Source organism: Microplitis mediator, chromosome 1 (assembly GCF_029852145.1).
Source record: "Microplitis mediator isolate UGA2020A chromosome 1, iyMicMedi2.1, whole genome shotgun sequence".
Taxonomy (NCBI): domain Eukaryota; kingdom Metazoa; phylum Arthropoda; class Insecta; order Hymenoptera; family Braconidae; genus Microplitis; species Microplitis mediator.
Window position 1 is genome coordinate 24,742,587 of NC_079969.1, and position 21,897 is coordinate 24,764,483.

At 24.6% G+C, this 21,897-nt stretch overlaps 2 protein-coding genes across 8 annotated transcripts in view; both read left to right on the plus strand.

Moving 5' to 3' along the window:
* Positions 1-1,152, plus strand: part of LOC130677979 (uncharacterized) — a 39,476-nt gene extending 38,324 nt beyond the window's left edge. For 3 of the 7 annotated variants that reach the window (XM_057484939.1, XM_057484968.1, XM_057484975.1), the window contains one exon: positions 202-1,150. In XM_057484939.1, coding sequence (XP_057340922.1) covers positions 202-394 — 193 coding nt within the window. In that variant the 3' untranslated portion in view covers positions 395-1,150. Of the gene's footprint in view, positions 1-201 lie in introns of all 7 variants that reach the window. The other 4 variants (XM_057484933.1, XM_057484925.1, XM_057484959.1 and 1 more) reach the window with 3 other exon arrangements.
* Positions 1,153-10,652: 9,500 nt separating this feature from the next.
* LOC130669642 (ubiquitin-conjugating enzyme E2 Q2) lies at positions 10,653-20,037 on the plus strand. Its single transcript, XM_057472648.1, has 6 exons — positions 10,653-10,948; positions 12,686-13,036; positions 13,141-13,300; positions 13,411-13,562; positions 14,975-15,272; positions 16,292-20,037. The coding sequence occupies exons 1-6, from the start codon at positions 10,787-10,789 to the stop codon at positions 16,321-16,323; spliced, it is 1,155 nt and encodes a 384-aa protein (XP_057328631.1). The 5' UTR covers positions 10,653-10,786; the 3' UTR covers positions 16,324-20,037.
* The last annotated feature ends 1,860 nt before the right edge of the window (positions 20,038-21,897 follow it).

Consider the following 21,897-nt stretch of genomic DNA (forward strand, 5'->3'; position numbering starts at 1 on the left):
CCTATTGTTAGTTTATAATTTCGAGAATTTTAACGGAGGCTTATAACGGGCTGTCTGGTACGAAACTCAAAAAAGTGGTTAAGTAGGGAAGCTGTTTGGACTCAGTACCTGCCGATTTAGGGAAAGAGGCTTATAACGGGCAGTCGACTGTAAATTATTAAAAAATAATAAATAAATTAATATTTAATTTTTTTTTATTAGATTACAAATGAAGAAATTATTAGAAGCTGGTAAATGTTCATCACTGAGTGACGAATTGCCATTAATCCATGTGAGAAATATAATGAAATACATGCCTCAAATGAAATATATGTTCAGAAATATGGCAATGCCTCCAACAACAGCTCATTCAAATGAAGAGCATCCATCAAAAAAACGACAACGTACAAGCTAGGATTGGCTCCAGCCTTACTGGCCCACTTACGATTACTACCATTCGGCATTTTAATAATAATAAAATAATGAATAATAACGACAACAATAATAATAATAAAAAATAACATTAGTAATAATAATAATGATAAATCAATAAACAAAATATAATTAAAAGTGTCGTTTGTCAAGTGTCGCGTGTGGTAAAGTGGCACGTGCTGTGTTTATTTATTTAAAAAATCAATTTATTTTCTTCTCATGTTGATTTACTTAATTATTTATATTTATTGCTAAATAAAAATATATTGACTCAATTTAAAAAAATATGACATTCAAATAGAATATAAATATTAATTTGTAAAAAACAAGTGTGCGGTAATTATTAAAATAATTTTTAAAAAATTAAATAAAATATGAAATTTAAAAAAAAAACAGTTCGTGCCTGCACGTAAGGCTTTTTTTAACATCAGCGAAACATCGCGACATGGAAAATGCTGCTCTCATCTTCACATTAATGACTGAAATAAATAAGAAAAAGAATTAATTAATTAATTAACTAAAAAATAAAAGTAAGCAAATAAATAAAAGTAAAAATATTTAAATAAAATAATAATTAATATTAATTTAAATGACTTATTATTTTAGTGAATTTAGAGGTGTAATTGCATTTCACATTTCACATTTTATTATTTCATTATTAACGTTTATATTAATATAAATAAATAAAAAAAAATTAATTGATTAATTAAATTTAATTATACGACTTTGTAGCTTTAATTTTGCTATGATTTAATTATTTTCATTGATAATTATTTTAATTATTTAGTCATGTAAATTAATTTTATTTTATTTATTTTATATTTATAATTTATAATTATTGATAATTAAAGTAAAATTAATTTAAACGTGAATGCAAATTAAACAAAAAATAATTTAAGTATTTTTGTTTTAATTATTTTTCTTTCTTTATCAGTTGTCTATTTATTAAATAATAGTAAAAATAATATTAACGTTAACAATAATAATAGTAATAATACACCTCTATTTTCCTTATTAATTACTAGTTAATTTGCTTTTCTACATGAAAATGAATTTAAAAAAAAATTTAAAAAAAAAAAAAAACAATAATGATAAAGGTTAAATATGAATAATAATAAAAGTGTATTTTTTTTAAACGTGATTCGTTAATATAAGAAAAAAATAACGATCAGTTGTAAATATCACTTAAGCTGTATGGTGTAACGCTGTAAATATTATTATAATAAATTATAATATTATTAATAAACATAAAATAATAATGATAAATAAATAAAATAATTAAATAAAATAAATACGATGTAATGAGTTACAGTTGAAGGTAAAAGTCCAAAGAATCACATCAATTTCATTAGATTAGACGCAACTTTTTTTTTATTTTTTCTTAATTTAAAATTTTATTAAATTACTGACAGTATATCTGTCTGCTAACTTTGAAAGAAAATTTTCTAAGGGCATTCTCAGACAGTGCCCCCCACTTTTCAAAAATTTTTCAATGATCTTGAACTGTCAACAATATTAAAATTTTATTAATTAATTTAAAAAAAACTAAACCATTAATTGAAAAAAGAACAACGCACTTACAATTTCACTGAGATATATATTCTTAAAATTACTGAGAGTCGTCATGAACTAGGATCATCAAATTATAATGCTGTCATGAAGATTTTACTGAAATTTATTTAATAAATTTCGTTTAACTCCTTATTGATTTTAACTGTGAGTAATTTTTTTTTAAATTTATATTTCGGCGACAATTGTAACTGCGTCATCCTTTTTTCAATTAATGCTGCAATTTTTTTAAAATTTGTATACTGTTATGACAGTTTAAGGTCATGGAATATTTCAAAAAGTGGGGGGTTCTGTCAGAGAACGCCCTTAATAATACTTGTACAATTTTGCTGTTATAATTTATATCATTTATATAATTTTCATAACATAATAACAATAATTACTATAAAACTTAATGATACAGTATAATAGAGAAGTTAACATGTAATGTTTAGTATTATAAATTTTTTTAGACTAAACTTATGAGTAAAAACAAAAATTTTGTGAATTTAAGACAATGGAAACTTGTGGAATTTAAAAAAATTAAATTATTATTTTGTGTGAATGGTTTTCGTTACAAGTTCTGATTGAGAAAAAATTAATATATTATTATTTGTGGGTTTTATGTGAATAACTTTTGATATTTTTGTAAATTTTTTAAAATTATCACAAAAATTATTTAAAATACCTTAACATTAATCTTCATACACTATTGTATAAAAATTATTTTTAATTCTGTCGTTTAACTCAAAATTAAGGGTGCGGTGCATTCCTAAAGAGAATTTCTTTAGATTATAAAATCTCACAAAGTTTTTCTCTAGACGAATCAACTCTACAGATAAATTTTTCATCGCAACAACTCTACAGAAGATTATTTTCTCATCGTTCCATCTCTGCATGAGAACATCTCTCATATTAAAAATCTTTACAGAGATAAACTCTACAGAGATCAACTCTAGAGCGATCATTTTTACATGGCGGTAAATTCAAACAATAGAATTTTTGTTTTGACATTTTATTAATAAAGTTGGTTTGTTATATAAAAGAAAGAATGAATGAAAGTGAAATTAAATTATTTAAATATTACAAAAGTGACGACTCATTCCGACACAAATAAAATATATAAATAAAATGTAAAAACAAAAATTCTACTGTTTGAACTTAGCGCCATGTAAAAATTATCGCTGTAGAGTTGATCCTGTAGAGACTTTTAATATGAGAGATGTTCTCATGCAGAGATGGAACGATGAGAAAATAATCTTCTGTAGAGTTGTTGCGATGTAAAAATTTATCTGTCGAGTTAAATCGTCTAGGGAAAAACTTTGAGATTTTATAATGTAAAGAAATTCTCTGTAGGGATGCACCACCCAAAATTCTCTACTGTCTTAAATTTATGAGTTTCACATCCGAATTCTTTAAAAATTTATTTTTGTCATGGGTATTTATTTTGTTATTTAATTTTTTCACATAATTGAATTAATATTCAAAATATGATTATTATTTTTTATAATTAATTCCATCAGTAATTTAAAAATTATCTCTAAATTAGTGACGATGTTCTAAAAATTTTTGAATTTTACTGTAAAATATAAAAATTAAATGATCACTCATTAAATGAATTCATTAATTCTTCAGCATTAAAATATTAATGACTTGAATTTATGTTGTGTTAAAAAAAAAAAATTAAATTAATGAACTTGTTAATTCAATTAATATGATTTCTAAATAAATATAATAATTTAATTTAAATTACATTTGTACAATATACTGCATCTAAAATATATTGTCTTATATTTTATAGTAATTATATAAATATTTATATAATGAGCAAGATTGTCTGTATTATAATGTATTATATTTGTTTGCCTATAAAGTTAATTTTTCATTATTTTAATTTTAAAATTTAAAAATCTAGATGAAAATTTAAATGTAATAACATTTTTTTTCATAAATTAGATTTAGTTATATACCTAAATATATGATGCATCACATTTTAAATTTAAACTAATAGATATTTTTCATATTTTATAATCTGAGAATTTATTGTTTCATATATTTATTATAAAAAGTAACATAAATTATAAATATTGATTATTATTACTTTTTTTTTTACTTATTTCAAAAATTTATTTTTATTTCAAATGTTTATATTATTTAATGACAATATATGCAAAGAAATAGTGATATATTCGTTTTAATCACCAGTTGGTTTCATATAAATAAAAATTAATATATCATTTAAAATGAAATGAAAATTTTTAATTTATAAGTTTGTTACTTAATTTGATGTTTTATTTTTCGGTACCATATTTTTTTAAATTATAAAATGAAGCAAAAATAAGTATGAAAGAAACAAAGTAAAAAAAAAAAAAGTAATTAATACGTGCCACAGTTTGTGTATTTTAATTGTTGAGTCACATAAATATACATATTTGTAAATATTTTTCTTTCATAATAAATTTAATCTAAAAAAATTAAATGACAAAATTAAATTGAATGATTGCTATATTATTTGTCAATAAATGTTGTTCTGGAATGACGCGCCCTAATGATTATATATATTCATCTATGACCATAATTAAATTTATCAATACCGACCCTTCCATTGATATATAATCATATCTATATGATATAAATTTATATTTTTCTTCACTTGTTTATTTTTCTTCCCAACAATAGTGTAAAAAAAATTTTCGTTCATCCCTGATTAAACAACTGAATTCGACCGAATTAATAGTATATTACACACTGAGGGAAGTAAAGTAAGAAATGTCTCAGATCACATGTAATTGTTGGCCGAGGCGAAGCCGAGGTCAACAAACATGTGATCTGAGGCTTTCTTATTTACTTCCCGAGGAGTGTATGCTATTTTTCTCCTCGACGGAGGCGGAAAGCGGCAACTTCGTTTTGCACAGCGGGACGAAAGTTGACGCTTTCCACCCGTCGAGGAGAAAAAATTTTAATTCTGTTATATTCTGTCGAATTTTGCAAAACAGAATTCAACTAAATTGAAAATTAGAATTTGAATTAAACAGAATAAAACCGATTTAAAAATTTCAAATTCGTTTTAATTCAGTTTAATTCGGATTCAGAACCAGAAATTGCAGAATTATTTTCGAATTAATCAGAATTAAGGCCATTCTCAGACAATGCCCCCCCACTTTTTATAAATTTTCAATGATTTTGAACTGTCATAAGCGTATCAAATTTATATCAATTAATTTAAAAAAAATTATAGCATTAATTGAAAAAAGGACAACGTGGTCGTAATTTCGCCGATATATAGATTTAAAAAAAAATTATTTACACTTGATATCAATTAGGAGTTAAACAAAATTCATTAAATAAATTTCAGTAAAATCGTCATGTCAATTTTATAATTCGAATTTTTAAATTTTGGCGGCTAAAATTTATTCAACAAATTTCGTTTAACTCCTAACTGATATCAATTGTAAGTAATTTTTTTCAAATTCTATATCTCAGCGAAATTACGACTACGTTGTCCTTTTTTCAATTAAGGTTTTAATTTTTTTTTAATTAATTAATAAAATTTTAATACGGTTATGACTGTTGAAAGTCATTGCATATTTTTAAAAAGTGGGGGGCACTCTCTGAGAATGCCCTTAAACCGAATAGAATTATTTAAATTCGTTTTAATTTGGACAAATTCTGGTTTTCCTGCCGAATTAGACAGAATTCATTTTTAAGTGAGATACCGAATTAATAGAATTTAACTGAATTAAATAGAATTAAAAATTTAATTCTGTTTAATTCGATCGAATTCAGTTGTTTAATCAGGGATAATGAATTTAGATCTGAATTTCATCACGAAACTCAAATCGTGAGACAAATATGACTTTCATCATGAATTTACTCCAACTTTTCGTCTAGTAAATCAGTACCAATTATAAAATTAATTTATTACGTTTTTGAATTAGACTTGGGATGACTTCGATAGAAACTTGACTGAATTTTTAATGAATTAAATCTTTTGTCTATTTTATCAATTCAGAAATTACTAATAAACTTCTTCTATCAAGTACTTGATTCACGTAAATCATTTTCGATTGTAAAATTAATTTAGTGAATGAACTTCGGATCACTTGGATTTAAATTTTACTCTTGATGATACAAATTCATGATGAAAGTCATACTTGTGTCACAATCTGAGTTTCGAGATGGAATTTATATCTAAATTCATTATGAAAAATGATTTTTTTACCCGGGAATATCTGACAATTTTTCGCGTTATTGTTTCATACAATCGACATCTCTATAATTAATTTTCAAAAAAAATAATACACATTAAAATTTTTTTTAATTCTCTAGAGCAATGAGTTGATGAAAAATTGAATGAAACATTCAAAATTACCCTATAAATCAACAGTATCATGAATATTTGTCGAGTATAAATTACGGACTGTCACTTGAACATAAAAATGAATTACATTTTTTTGAACACTTTCTTGAAGGATTAATTAAAATTAAAGAATAACTTTAAGGTAGTTGTGGCAGTTAATTATTATTAATTATGTGCTAAATATTTCTTAAGATAATTTTAAATGTTATGTAAATTTTCTATTATCAAATAATGAATTAAAAATTTGAATTTAAATTTGAATTTAAAAAGTAAACTGTACAGAACTACCTTAAGTAATAAAAATAAATTACGGACAAGGAAATAAAGTGGATGTTTAATGAATAAAAATAAGAGAAAATTTAAGGAATCAATAGTGTGTATACTGTAAAAGTCATTAGTCTCAGAAAAAAATTGTATAATATAATTAAAATAATAATAATGATAAATGAATGAGTAAATAAATGTTTGAAAATGTTTTCATTATTGAAAACTTGTAAATAAAGAGAGAGAGGAAAAAAATAGAACTAAATTAACATTAATATCGTAAATTCCTATATATATATATATATATATATAGATTTGCATTAAGACGTTGCTTAGATGTAACAGTAAACAATAGGTATGATTAATAATTAATAATAAGTTGGTATATTTTATTTATATTAAATTAATATAATAAAATTTAATTTAAAAATAAATTAATTGCCATTTTGAAGACTATGGACTTGGCCGCTTTATTAAATATTCAATTGTAATATTTATGATAATTATTATTTTTATAGTTTTTAGTAAATTCAAGACTAATTTTTTGTATTACTAATTATAATTTATATGACATTAAATTTAAATAAATAAATAAATGAAATTTTATAAGTTTACTGTTGTAAAATTATTTTTTTACCAGAAACATTTTTAGCGTCAAAATAAAAATTACTTCAGTTATGAGTTTTTAAAATCATTTTAAAAAATAATAGGAAAATGGATTTATTTTTATTATTTTCGTATATTTACAATTGAATATTAAACTGTAAAAAAAAATAAATACGTTAGGTAGAAAAAAAAAAATAAAAACATATTCCAGTGACAGTATGCATGATTTTAGTTATTTTATTTATTATATACATTAATAAAAAGAAGTTTGCTGATGAAGAAGAAGAAGAAGAAGAAGAAGAAGAAGAAGAAGAATGTAAACGAGGATAAGAGGACAACAAAAATGGCTGCGAAGAAATGATAAAAACAACAAATATTTATCAATAAGTAAAAATAAATTTAATACTTTTGTAATTATCGCGTTGCTATAATTAAATGTTGAATATATAAAAAATGCTTTTGAGTTTTAATCATTTTTTTAGCCATTATATATAGACATATATCTAGTAAGATTGAATAATCTTATACGAGCAACCTGCAGTCACTACGTGACTGCCTAAATATCACTACTAAATTTATAAAATACGCAGAAAAAAAAAATTTCTTGCCGCAAAAAATTTTATTTGGCAACAAGAAATTTTATGCATTATCAAATTAAATACAAAAATTGTCTTGGGGCGAGAAAAGATTTTTTTGGTCAAGAAATAATTCCTTGCACTAAGTAATTTTTTCTAGTACTAAATAAATTTTTGTTTTCAATTCACTATGCAAAAAATTTCTTGGGGTAAGTAAAAATTTTCTTTAGGCGAGTAAAGATTTTTTGTGTTAATGAATCCTTTTTTTTTCTATGCGCACTTTTTTGGCTTTGAGAAGCTTCCTAAAACCAAAAGGGAGTATAAAAATCTGTCATTTTGGAATCAGTAACGCGATATAAATAAGATAGATATATATTCAGTGACATTCAGTCATATTTAGTGACAGAATAATTAAAGTATTAATTTATTTAAAGAAAATAAACTTTTTTTCTTATATTTTTTCTAGCATTTTAAAAAAAGTTAACGACAACCCTGCTTTGACATTTGACGACAGTAGAGCACTACCTCTGCGCTTAGCGTTCGAGGTGTGCAAAAAAATTTTTCAAAATCGATCTTTACCCACCGAAAAAATGATCTTTGACCATTTTTTTCGTGCGCATCGACTGGACTAGTATCCTGTTCTGTCCGCAAAACTGAAATTTTTTTTTTTTGACAGTAACTGAAAATTTTTTCTATTTACTTTGAATATCTTTAAAAAAAAAAGATTTAGTGTATTTAAGTCTTCGAAAACTTGGTACTTCCTTAAGTACCCCGTTTTGCCCTTCCCTCCCCTATATGTGTGCAAATGAAGAAAAACATATTGCCTTGTATTTACTTGGAACATGGGCCTTAATCTCTCATCGACCCAAGTACCTAAGGTCATAAAATTTGATCCATGCTAGCTTTCCTTCCCTTAAGTAAACATATACATATTTTGAACTCAACTTAAATATATATACTACGATTCAAATACAACACTGTTCGAAATAATATTTCGAATATTTAGTAAAGAGAAATATTAAATAAAATATATATCGGAATAAAGATTGATTTTTGTACAGAGAATCGAACAATTTCTTTATATTGATTAAAAATTAGCCCCATATTAACGTATCTTATTGGCTTGAAGTTTTATTTAAATAGAATTTTATGTTTTTTGAAAAAGTCTGTATGTGCTTAGCGGTACCTTCAACTACAGTCCACGTGGAAGTCTTGAAAGTCTAATTTCCTATGAAATTTTTGGTTTTTTGCTGTTAACTAGTAAACGGTTGACATTTAGAAAAAAAAGTATGTGACATTTTTTGTAGGAAATTTAGTCTTCTACAAAAAAGTTCCTATAAGTCGAATCTCTTAAATCCATATTTACAGAGATATATGAAGTTTGAGTAATTAAAATTCAAAATTTTAGCTAAATGTCAAGATTCAATACGACAAATGATTTTCAGTAATTAACTTGTGGTAAGTATCGACTAATACATGTGTGTATGAGTAAAATTATTTTTGTATTAAAAAATACTTTTATGGCACTTATCAAGGAGCGCAATTTTACACAGAATTTTCCATTGATCATGATAATTCATATCTCATTATTCTTGATCTTGATATTGTAACGTATTATATCTACATTATCTTTCCATACTTTATCACTGAGGAAATTTGAAAAATGTTTTACAATTAAAATCCACTTAATAACTACTTGAAAATCAATTTAGAAATTACTTTAAGCTCAAAGCCATTGTAATTTAATTTGATAATCATTATAACTTTCAAAACCTGAGTAAGCAAAAAAATTTTTAAATTTAAGGCGGCAAATTTCAAATCACAAATATGATAAAAATAGTTTTTAATTTCTAAAATAATTACTTGCAAAATAATTTATTATTTTTTATAAGTGTGAATGTAGGAGACACGAGACAATTTATAAATTTTAAATAAATAGTATTAATTAATCAATTAGCTAATTAATTAAATTGAAAAAATGTGCGTACGGAATGATACTGAAGTTAGCCGATGTCTAATAAATTTTTTTTTTTAAATGATAAATTTGAATAAAAAAATATTTTTTAAAAATTGCACTCATGGTTTTTCAAATTTTCTACATGTGCATATTTTTAGTTTTTTAGATAAATTGTTGGAAAAAATTCAAAAATTGTTAAGTGTCTAACTTCAGGATCATCGTACAGTTTCCTCATTTATTTAAATACGAATTTTTAAATTTTTATTCCACTCCATTTTATTAATTGATTTCAAAATTTGAAAAATTTACACTTGTCAGTTACATTCACACTAGTTATTTTTATTATAAACTTTCATGAGTGTGAACGTAACTGACAAAAGTAGAAATTTTTTAATTTTGAAATAAATAAATAAAATTTAATGATACTGAAAGTAGCCGACGTCTAATAATTTTTTGATTTTTTTCAAAACGATAAATTATAAAAAAAAAATATTTCAAAATATTGCACCTATAGTTTTTTAAATTTTCTACACGTGCATATTTTTAGTTTTTTTTTCTTAAATTGAATTGTTGAAAAAAATTCAAAAATTGTTGATTGTTTGCTAACTTCAGGATCATTAAAATTTAATGAAATGAAAATTAAAAAATGCGTATTTAGATCAATGAAAATTTAGTACGCGCATTTTTTTAAATTTCTTTATTTTCATTTATTTATTTATTTAAAATTTATCGTCTGATCTCTGCAACATTTACACTCATAACATTTAAAAATTAAAAACTATTAAAACGACTTTTAAATTTTGCCGCTCAAATATAATTTCAAAAAAACAGTAGATGGCGTAACATTAATAAGACCGAATGTAAATATATATATTTGGAAATGTGATACGAGTGAAAACGAATAATTACGGAAAATCTCGAAGTAATTCAGTAGCTTTCGCCATTTTGTCAGAGAGTAATCGGAGTGGACCCTGTGCAAATCGGTGTTGGTGTTTATTTATTATCAGAACTGAGTGTTAATAACCGTCGAATAAAAAGTTGTTAATTCGTACGGTAATACCCCAAATGGCTTGCTTGAATACACTCAAGCAGGAGATAAAAACTCTTGAGTCTGTTTTCCCGAAAAGCCATGAAAGGTTTCAGATAATGTCCGCGAGTGTGGATGAACTCAGCTGCAGATTTGTCGGTAAAAATGGAAAGAAATACGAAATTCACGCCAACATTACCGTAAGTTATTATATTATTATATTTATTTTAATTACTCCACAGATCTACTTTATTTTAAAACCAAATCCTGGATTTTTAAATTCACTCCTCGATATTTCCTGCCCCATGATTCATTATTGCAATCTTATTTACACGTTATTAATTATTTATAAATTTACTTCAGACAAAGAAACAATAATATTTATGTTATTACTCTAGTTAATATTATTTCAATTCAAATATTAATAATTATCATCATCATTTTCATTATTCATAAATTCAAATATTTAAAATTTATTTATTCATTTGAATTTATTATTTTTTTTATGCTCTTTTTTTCGAGGTATTTTTTTGTCGTATTCATGTAAATCAACTAAACTAAACATGTAATTGTGTATATATATATATGTATATATATATATATTGAGGGTAAAGCCCCCATATACTTCAATCACAAATTCACTATCAAAAAAAGTCCAAACTGTAGACAAAGGTCTGCGGTATTCATTATTGTTATTAAAAATAATAATAATAATAATATTGATATTAAATGTTAATAATTTACTACGCTATCAATTAGAATCATTAATTTATTTCATTAATTATTTATCAACTGTAATTAATCTAAATCTTTATTGAACCAATGAACCCATTTACGGAATCGTTTATTCATGAAGGATTTAATTTATTTCTAATGACTTAATAATTTGCAAGTTATTGGTCATTTTTGAAAAAAACAATAGTAAGCTTTTTATTTTTAAATTTAAAAAAAAATTGTATACTTTTTTGGTTATGTGGCTTTTACGTGCGACTTAAATTTTTTTATTACATCATTTCTAGTGCGTATTATTTTTTGTTTTTAAATTATTAATGATATTTTTTATTAACACGTTAATTATTTATTTCTTCGGATTCAATGGAATATTTTTTAAAATTAAATTTTTATTATTACTAAAAATAACGAGTAATCACAGCCACTAGCAACTGCTTGAGTTTTACTACCAAATTTAAAAAATATTTGAATTTAAATGTTCAGTAAAATCTACTAGACAATAAACTAGAATCTTTTGTTCAGTTCTATTATTATCGGAATTTAATGAGACAAATCTCATCATTAACTCGCAAATTTATTGATTTCGATGATTGTATAATCGTGGGATTATAGAAAAAAAAATCTACACGGTCAAATTTTTTTTTGTCTTCTAATTTTTTTTACTGATACCAAATTCAAATTTTTAAATTTTTATTATCGAAGACGAGGCATAGACTAAATTTTTTATTTTCTCTTAATTATATATATAATATTTATATATATTCAGTCATATTCAGTGACAGAATAATTAAAATATTAATTTATTTATAGAAAATTAATACGATGGTTTTTTTTCCCGCGTAATTTGAATGATACAAATAAATTTATGTATCTCAATACTCGGTAATAAGAAAGAGTTTAAATTATGAAAAGGCACAAATTCAAGTCAGGACCTTTCTAACGATACCAAATTTACTAACATTAACTTATTCTATCATATATCTATGGCTGGAACAAAATTTTCCTTATTCTCTTAATGATATAGATAATAATTAGGCTTCATTTTAATTATTTGTCTGGTACAAAATTTTTTATTACCTTAAAAATTAATTAGTAAGATAAAAATACTTATTTTTCTTAAAAAAAAACATGTATGTAATTTTTATATCCATTTAAAATAATTAAATTGATCAGAGTATTAACGAAAGAAATTTTTTTTTCAACAGGAAACTTATCCTTCGACTCCACCAGTCTGGTTTGCAGAGTCCGAAGAAACTAGTGTCACAAATGCCGTACAAATATTAAGTAACACAACGGGTCGTGACAATCACGTTATTAATCAAGTAGGAATACTATTGAAAGAACTATGTCGCCTTCATTCGATACCCGAGCCACCGGATGTAGAGAGATTAAGAACGGCATTAGATCCTCTGAGATTAGGAGCCGCTGCAACCGCTGTTGTGGCACAACGAATGGAAGCTGAGGATACCGAGGATATTGAGGAAGACGAAGAAAGTGAGTCTGAGGAGGATCTTCATTTAGATATGGACGAGGGTGAAGCTAACAAGAAGAGTAAGGTAAGAGACACTACATCGATAAAAATATTTACATCTTTAAGTTTAATCCATTATTTTTCCGTACTAAATTTTATTGATTATTATTTTTTTTTAAATATATAAAGGCTGACGACATGGATTTAGAACACTTAGCAACGTTAGAAAGGTTGCGGCAAAATCAGAGGCAAGATTATTTAAGAGGTTCTGTGTCGGGTAGTGTGCAAGCTACTGATAGACTTATGAAAGAATTGCGTGATATTTACAGAAGCGACAGTTTTAAAAAAGGTTTTTATATATATTCTTTAATTATCTTTATTTTATTAATTCTTAATATTTATTTATTAAGTCAAAAAAAAGTGTATGAATATTTACAAATTTTTTTTTTATTTTATTAGGAATGTATAGCATAGAATTGGTGAACGACAGTTTATATGAATGGAATATCAGGTTAATGTGTGTTGATCCTGATTCACCATTGCACAAAGATTTGGTACTTCTTAAAGAAAAAGAAGGCAAAGACAGTATTCTCCTTAATATGATGTTTAAGGTAATTTCATATTTATATGTATAAATTAACTATATACTCTAATTTTTATTTTTTTAACTTCCCGCTAAGAAAATTGATGATTTTCGAAAAATTCGGCAAGTAAATGTTTGCACTCTGATTTGCGAAAATCGAATGTTCATCAAATGTTAACGTTTTGAGGTCCTAGGAAACTATTCTGACTAATTTTATATAAAATAATGGAAAAGTCGCGCACAAAATCATGAGACAATCGCGCACACAATCATGAGAAAAATCATTCATAAAATCATGAGGAAATTGTGCACACAATATTCGTGATAAAAGGGCACAGCACGATAACAAACTTATGTGTTGGTCTATTTTTGAATAAACACACAAAATCCGTGATGAAAAGAGCACAGCACGATAACAAGCTAATTAATGTTCTCTAATAATATTATTAATTCATTGGAAATTCCTTATCCATATGCTTTAATAGGCGAAAAAAAGCGGTTGACCTTGAAAGTCATCCCTGAAATTTCTCGTCTTGGACCCAAAACGCAGTAGACCGAATCTAAGAATAAAACTATTTTTTTTTTTAATCTTTTGTCGCAGAGATATTTTATCCGGAGACCAAAACGCAGGCGAACGTTCAAAATCATTTTAACCAATCGTCTTTGTGATCTCTTTCGATCCTCACATAATGTTGTACAATTCGGTATTTGGTCTAAATAATATTATTAACAAATCATTGAAAAAATACAATTTTTAACATTTTCCTCGGATATTTTATCTATAAACGCTCTGATCTGAGTCGAAACTCATTTAATTCTTCTATCAGTCACTTACGTTGAATCCTACCTGAATTAATTGATTTTATTGGACATAATCCTGAATAAAATTTAAAAAAACTCTTGTTTATAAATAAAACGTAGCTATTTTTAAGTTTGAAAACATGAATGTAATCAAAGGTACAACGAACTAAAAAAATTTTGAAGCTTATCAACTACCGCTCAAAGGTTAGAGATAATTCCAGGTGTAAAAAAATTTCAAAACATTGGGATATTTTTCAAGATTCTACAAAAAATCTATAAATTAATTTATAAAAATAAAAAAAAAATTACACAAAAGTAGGAATGTAAATTGGATAAAATGCATGTAAATTCATATTTTAATATTTTATCTATTCAAATTTTCCAAATATCGTTGTCTAGATTCAAAGAATTTTTTATTTTTATTAAAAATTAATTTTCAATCGATTAATTCTGAGACATGACTTTTTAAATTTTTAGTTTTTTATAAAGAAAAAATATTCTCTAAAATTTTATCATGTCCCAGGTTTACTTTAGTTTAGATTAATTACAAAATTACAAGTTTATCATAAACTTTTGTGTTCAAAGGGTCAAATAATTAATAAATAATGTTAATTAAAATTTCTTTTTTTAAATTATTAGGAAGCGTATCCTTTTGAACCACCGTTTGTGCGAGTAGTTCATCCCATAATATCCGGTGGTTACGTACTGGTGGGAGGAGCTATTTGTATGGAATTGCTCACAAAACAAGGCTGGAGTTCTGCGTATACAGTTGAGGCAGTGATAATGCAGATATCAGCGACCTTAGTTAAGGGCAAAGCCCGTATACAATTTCAGGGTGCCAGTGGAGCCGGTAAAAATTGTGGCGGACAAGGTCAATATAGTCTTGCACGTGCCCAACAATCATTTAAATCCTTGGTGCAGATACACGAAAAAAATGGTAATTTCATTTAATTCATTTACTAATTAATTATTTTTATTAAAGAGTATTCTCAAACAGTGCCTCCTATTTTTTAAAAATATTCAATGACTCAACTGTTATAGTATTCAAATTTTACTAATTAATTAAGAAATATTTGAAGCATTAATTATAAAACGAACAATTTCGCCTATAAATAGATTTAAAAAACAATTATTTACACTTACACTTATTGTCAATCTGTCAAACGAAATTTTAAAATTCTAATTATAAAATTGACGTGAAGATTTTAGTAAAATTTCGTTAAACTCTTCACTGATAAAAACTATTTTTTTTTTAAATCTACATCTCAGTAGAATTGCAATTACGTTGTCCTTTTTTCAATTAATGTCAAAATTTTTTTTAAATACACTGTAAAGAGAGCGGTGTTAAAAATGGACTCAATTTAACACCGTGTGGTGTTAAAATACCGGTGTTAAATAGGTGTAAAGACGGAGTAATACCAGTGCAAAAACGGTGTAAATTGCGTCCGTTTACTGTAAAAAGAGCGGTGTTAAAAATGGACTCGATTTAACACCGTGTGGTGTTAAAATAACGGTGTTAAAGAGGTGTAAAGACGGAGTAATGCCAGTGTAAAACGGGGTAAACTGCGCCCGTTCACTGTAAAAAAAGCGGTGTTAAAAATGGACTCAATTTAACACAACGCGGTGTTAAAATGAAATAACACTGGTGTAGGTGGTGTTAAAATACCAGTGTTAAATCGGTGTAAAACAAAAATTCCTTGTATAGAAATTAGAAAAAAATGTATTTTAATACCGGGAAATTTTTTTAACACCAGTAAAGAATATTTACACCGGTGGCGGTGTTATTTTAACACCTGAAATTTTAACACTTACACCGCCTGAACTTACACCGGTTTTTTACAGTTATGGCAGTTGAAGTAATTGAATATTTTTTAAAAATGGGAGCACTGTCCAAAAATACCCTTAGTATTGATTAATTAAATTGATTAAATATTAATTGATTAATTTTTTTTTAAGGCTGGTTCACACCACCAAAGGAAGACGGCTAATAAATTACATTCAAATAAACAAATCAGTGCCGAAAATAATTAAAAAAAAAATGTCATATGTGAAAATAAAAATGAGTGCTTACATCTAAAGACTTTAAGATAAAAAAAAGTAAAGAAAATAAAACAAAAGAAAATAATGATGTGTGCCCCTTAAACAATTAATTGTTAACGTAAACATAAACGATTTGATACAACATAAATTACAACATTAATTTAAGTAATTATATAATAAGAAACAATTATTAATAATTAATTATAAATAATTAATTAATAATTAATCTTATCTATAATACGTTTAAATATGAATTGCTAATAAGGCTGCCGCGCTAACAGTTTCAAGTGATTCAATGTTAAGATTTTTTTAATTAATCTCATTAATGTTTCATTCGATCGCAAATTTTATATTAATATTATAATTGTTATCATCATTATTAATATCATTATCATTTAAATGTATTTTAGTAATGACGTTTAATTATAATTTAATTTTTTTTAAGTTTTATGTTAACCACGTAATTAATAAGTTAATTATTAATTTTGTTATCAAAATTTTATGTTAACAATCGTGCTTCCTTTTTATTTTATTCGATGATAATTAAATGATAAAATTTGCGATCAAATTTATTAATTTCTTTAATAATTAGATTGTCAAAATTTAAATAATTAATCATTTTTAATAACGAAAATAATGTTTGTTCGTACGATAATACTTCTCATTAATTTAATTATCTGTTTAATTTTTTAATTAGTTTGTAATAAGTTAAGTTATTATTTTTTTTAACGGGTTTTTTTTTTATAATTATTTTTAAAAAGGGATTTGCATCGTACCAGCTTGTCTTGATGACAGTTTTATTTAGAGTTAACGATGACTGAATTATTCCTTTAGTATATTATTATTATTCTTATCAATATTCTAATTGTTAGTTTAATTATTATAATTAGTACTGTAAGTCAGCCTTGGAAACAAACATACAAATTTAACCACGTGTCCATTGTTTTATTAGTAAAAAATGTAGTGTACTAAATGAGTATACTTAATTAAATTTTTAACAATTACTTAAAAAAACGAGGAAGATAAAATAATAATTTTCGTATCGATAATCTTTATAATTATATTTTTATTTTTATTATATTATTTTTTTACACGAATTTGAAATTCGTACTCAAATTTTGTAATCAATCGAACAAATTTCATAAGGAAAAATTACTCAGATATTGTCATATATAATCATGTATTAATATATGATCAGATAAGACAATTTTTTGTATTCGTTATCTATAAACTAGGCATTCATAAATACTGATTCCGTTGGATCATAAATTTATATATGGTCATATATGACTTTGAAATATGAACATATATGATATCAATGGTCAAGCAGGATCATATTTGGAAATTTATATGGATATCTAGAATTTATCAGAAATGAAAAATCGTCTCATCTGATCATATATGACTAGACACATATGTCCATATCTATTTATATATAGCAAAATATGAACATATATAATCATCATATATGATCACATAAGACAATTTTTTGTACCCGTATAAACTAGGCATTCATAAATACTATGATTCCGCTCGATCATATAAAATTATATATGGTTATATATAACTTTAAAATATGAACATATATGATATCAATGGTCAAGCATGATCATATTTGTTAATTATGGATATCTAGAATCTATCAGAAATGAAAAATCGTCTTATCTGATCATATATGACTAGACACATATGTCCATATCTATTTATATATAGCATAATATAATCATATGTTATCATCTCTTCATATATGATCAGATAAGATAATTTTTTGTATTCATATAAACTAGACATTCATAATTACTAATATGATTCCGTTCGATCATATAAGATTATATATGGTTATACCTGAATTCCAAATATGAACATATATGATATCTATGATCAAGCAGGATCATATTTTTTAATTTATATGGAAATCTAGAATTTATAACAGATACGAGAAGTCTCATCTGATCACATATGACCAGACACAATTATCGCTGTTTATATATAGCAAAATATAAGCATATATAACCATGACTTCATATATGATCAGATATGTTTTTCATATGTTTACTAATATGATTCCATCGAATCATATAAAATTATATATGGTTATATATGATATCATACGAATTATATTAATAAATATGTGAACATATAAAAGGTACAAAAAAAATTTCCTATTTGATCGTATATGACTCAACATAATTATGTATGCCTATATGTTCATATACACTTATATATGACTATATATGTGCATATATGATTATCCATACTTCTACGTGGATATATATGAACAAATATGGTCACATATATTTATGTCTGTACTCACATGGTCGTATGCGATCAAATGGAGTAATTTTTTTAATTTTATCAGACTTAAGTATTTATATAAGATGATATATGATCATATCTGACTATTTTTTACCAGGTTCATTGCCAACTCATAATTTTTTTTACGTTATAATATTTTTGTAAAAGTATTTTATTTGTATAATTATGATACAGGATCAAAAAATAATTAAGTTTCCGCGAAAATATCGTTTATATTTACAATATCAAAACATAAGTATTTTATTATATAAATTAATTAATTAATTAATTAATTAATTAATTACTTTGTGCGGCTTAAAGTATTATCATTTATAAATAAAAAACTTAAATAATTAATAATTCAATATTTTTATTGTAACAACGATATTTACATCTTAATTTTTTTTTTATATTTAAACATACATTTGAATAAAATTATGCAACAAAATTTAATAATAAAAATATTACGACGTAAAAAAAAATGTATGCTCAGAAAATTTAATTAAATTCGTCACTGATTAACAGAATAACGATTAACGATATGATTATTATAATTTTGAATTAATCGAAAAAAATAAAATCGTAAAGTTTAAAAAAAGAAATAATCGATTTTTTGCTTTGTCGTAAATGCTTACGTCAAAATAAAAACGAAAACAAAATATACATATATAAATATAATTAAAATTAAACAAAAAAAAAAAAATAAAAATATTTTTTTCGTTTATTTTTTATTAAAAATACAATAAGCCATATTTTTTTTACACATTGATAGTAAAATTATAATTATAATTATAATCAATTCGAAGTAAAATAAATTTCATCAATATCGTAAATGAATAAAAAAAAAAAATACAAACAAACAATTATATTAAAATAATAATTATTAAAAAAATATAAAACTAATATTTAAATAAAACATTTAACTATATAGTTGTACTCAATGTGACTAGTGCAATCAATGTTTTTTTTTTTTTTTTTTTTATACTAGTGAGCGTAAATACTACGAACTATAAAAGATATACGTTTGTCTTTGATATGAATGAACCATTAAAATTATAATTTAATTATTTTTAATAAACGAATAAATAATGCAAAGAGAAATATCAACAAAAATATTAAAATAAAAGGAAAGAAACTATTAAGCCTTGCCAAAGTTCATCATTCGCGTCATAACTCGAATTATTTGTAACTTAAAAAATGTATCGAGTGCATTCCTTTTTTTTCTTTTTTATTTTATTTAAATATAAATTAATTTAGTTTTTATTTAATTATAAACAATAATTAATTAATTAAGTAAGTAATTAATTATAAATTAGTTATTAATTAATTAAACTGTTAGAAATGTACATAAATATACAATAACTCTTTGTAGTGTCTCTTTATTCATTTGGATTTTATCACCACGTATATTATTTATAATTCACATTTTATATATTATTATAATAATTATCAAATGTGGAATAGTTTAAATATAATTACATTTATATATATATACATTCATTTTTTATATTATTCAACGGTTACATTTCATTAGTACTTTATTTAATTGATTAAAAATTAGGTATATTTATAAATAATTAATTTATGTAAACCATTGAATTAATGTGTAATTAATTTAATTTTGACTTAAAAATTTTATTGATAAATTTAATTATTTTGGAGTGATGCGACTTAATTATTATTTTTTTATCTCATTTATTTGAGTAGATTTTAATTATACCTATGATTCAAAAGTATATATAAATTTATTTATTTTTCAGTATAAATATATGAAAGAATCTGCACCTGAAAGTTTAAATTTTTGGCTCTGTTTGTAGGAAGAACTGGATGTCTTCTCAGGAAGGCTGGGTAAGAAACCACATCCTCTCATGACCAAATTGTGGTATGTCGAACAATACATGAAATTGGTACTATGGACAAATCCATTCCAAGCCAGCATAAGGGAAATCGAATGCTTAGGATTTTATGGGAACGGACTCGGGCTGAAGGTTCGGCACCCAGACGCTAAAAGATCTTTGATCTGATCATCGATAATAGGGTACTGCCAATAATGGGCTTATGCTCAATATTTCGCTATAATAATATTGTAGTGATTGGTATCTTAAATTAATATCACTTATACACTACAATGATAACACACTTATATTAGAAATAATAACACCACAATTAACAGCAGTAAAAGAAAGCAAGAGCAATATATAGTTTATTGAGATACAATGTTTGCTGTTTAACTGTCAATATAAGACTGACTGACTTTTGTCGCGTATCTATAAAACAAGAGAAGAAGGCATTTGTTTTCTAGCTATTCAAATATTTAAAAGATCAGTTTCACATTCGTTACAATATTATGGTGAAAGATAGAGATGTACGAAATGCGTGTATGCCCAATAGGCTCAGGCAACGATTTCCAGTAAAAAGGCCCCCGTGTAAAAAAAAAAGTTCGACATGTCGAACTTCGAAATTTGTTACAAAATCGAACTTTTTTTTGAACTTTTGTACAACATTATGAATTGCGTTACAAACATGAAAAATCATATTTTCAGAAAAAAATCGAAGTTTTTCGAACTTCTACATTTAAAATTGTCGAAAAAGTTAATAAAATTTCTATTATACCGAAAGAAAATTCAAAGTTCTAACAACATTTTGAAGTATAATTAAAATTATCGAAAAATGTTGATACCTAATTGTGAGTTTCCTTTGTTAGGAACACGTCCTGAAATGTCGAGAATTCTGAACTTTTATGCCAATCCTCTTTGTCTCATGTGATTTTTCATGTTTGTAACGCAATTCATGACGTTTCACTAAAGTTCGATTTTGTAACAAATTTCGAAGTTCGACATGTCGAACTGTTTTTTTACTGGGGGAAGGCAGATTTCGGTCTCGTCACATTAATCAATTAATTGTTTTTTATTTTATTTATTTATTATTTATTTGGCCATGGAGTTGAAACTCCCCCTGATTAAAAAAATCGATTTAAAGGGATTCAAAAAAAATTTTTTTTAATACTTTTTAATATTTTTAAATACCTTGAATGTTTTTGAATCTCTTTTCTTATGGGCATTTAACATTGCAAATCCCTTTAAATCGATTGTTTTAATCAGGGCCTTGAGGCCATCCAAAAAATACATACCCTGATTTAAAAAAATGATTAAAAAGTATTTAAAATGATTTGTTTTTTAATCATTTTTAATACTTCTTAATCCTTCAAATCATTTTTAATCCTGTCT

Bases quoted from the DNA above. Each gene is read 5' to 3' on its own strand.
- LOC130669642 (XM_057472648.1), top strand. From the start codon at position 10,787: ATGGCTTGCTTGAATACACTCAAGCAGGAGATAAAAACTCTTGAGTCT. The intron at 13,563-14,974 runs GTAATTTCATAT...TTAAATTATTAG, and splicing joins TCCTTAATATGATGTTTAAG to GAAGCGTATCCTTTTGAACC. The intron at 15,273-16,291 runs GTAATTTCATTT...TTTTTTTTTAAG, and splicing joins GCAGATACACGAAAAAAATG to GCTGGTTCACACCACCAAAG.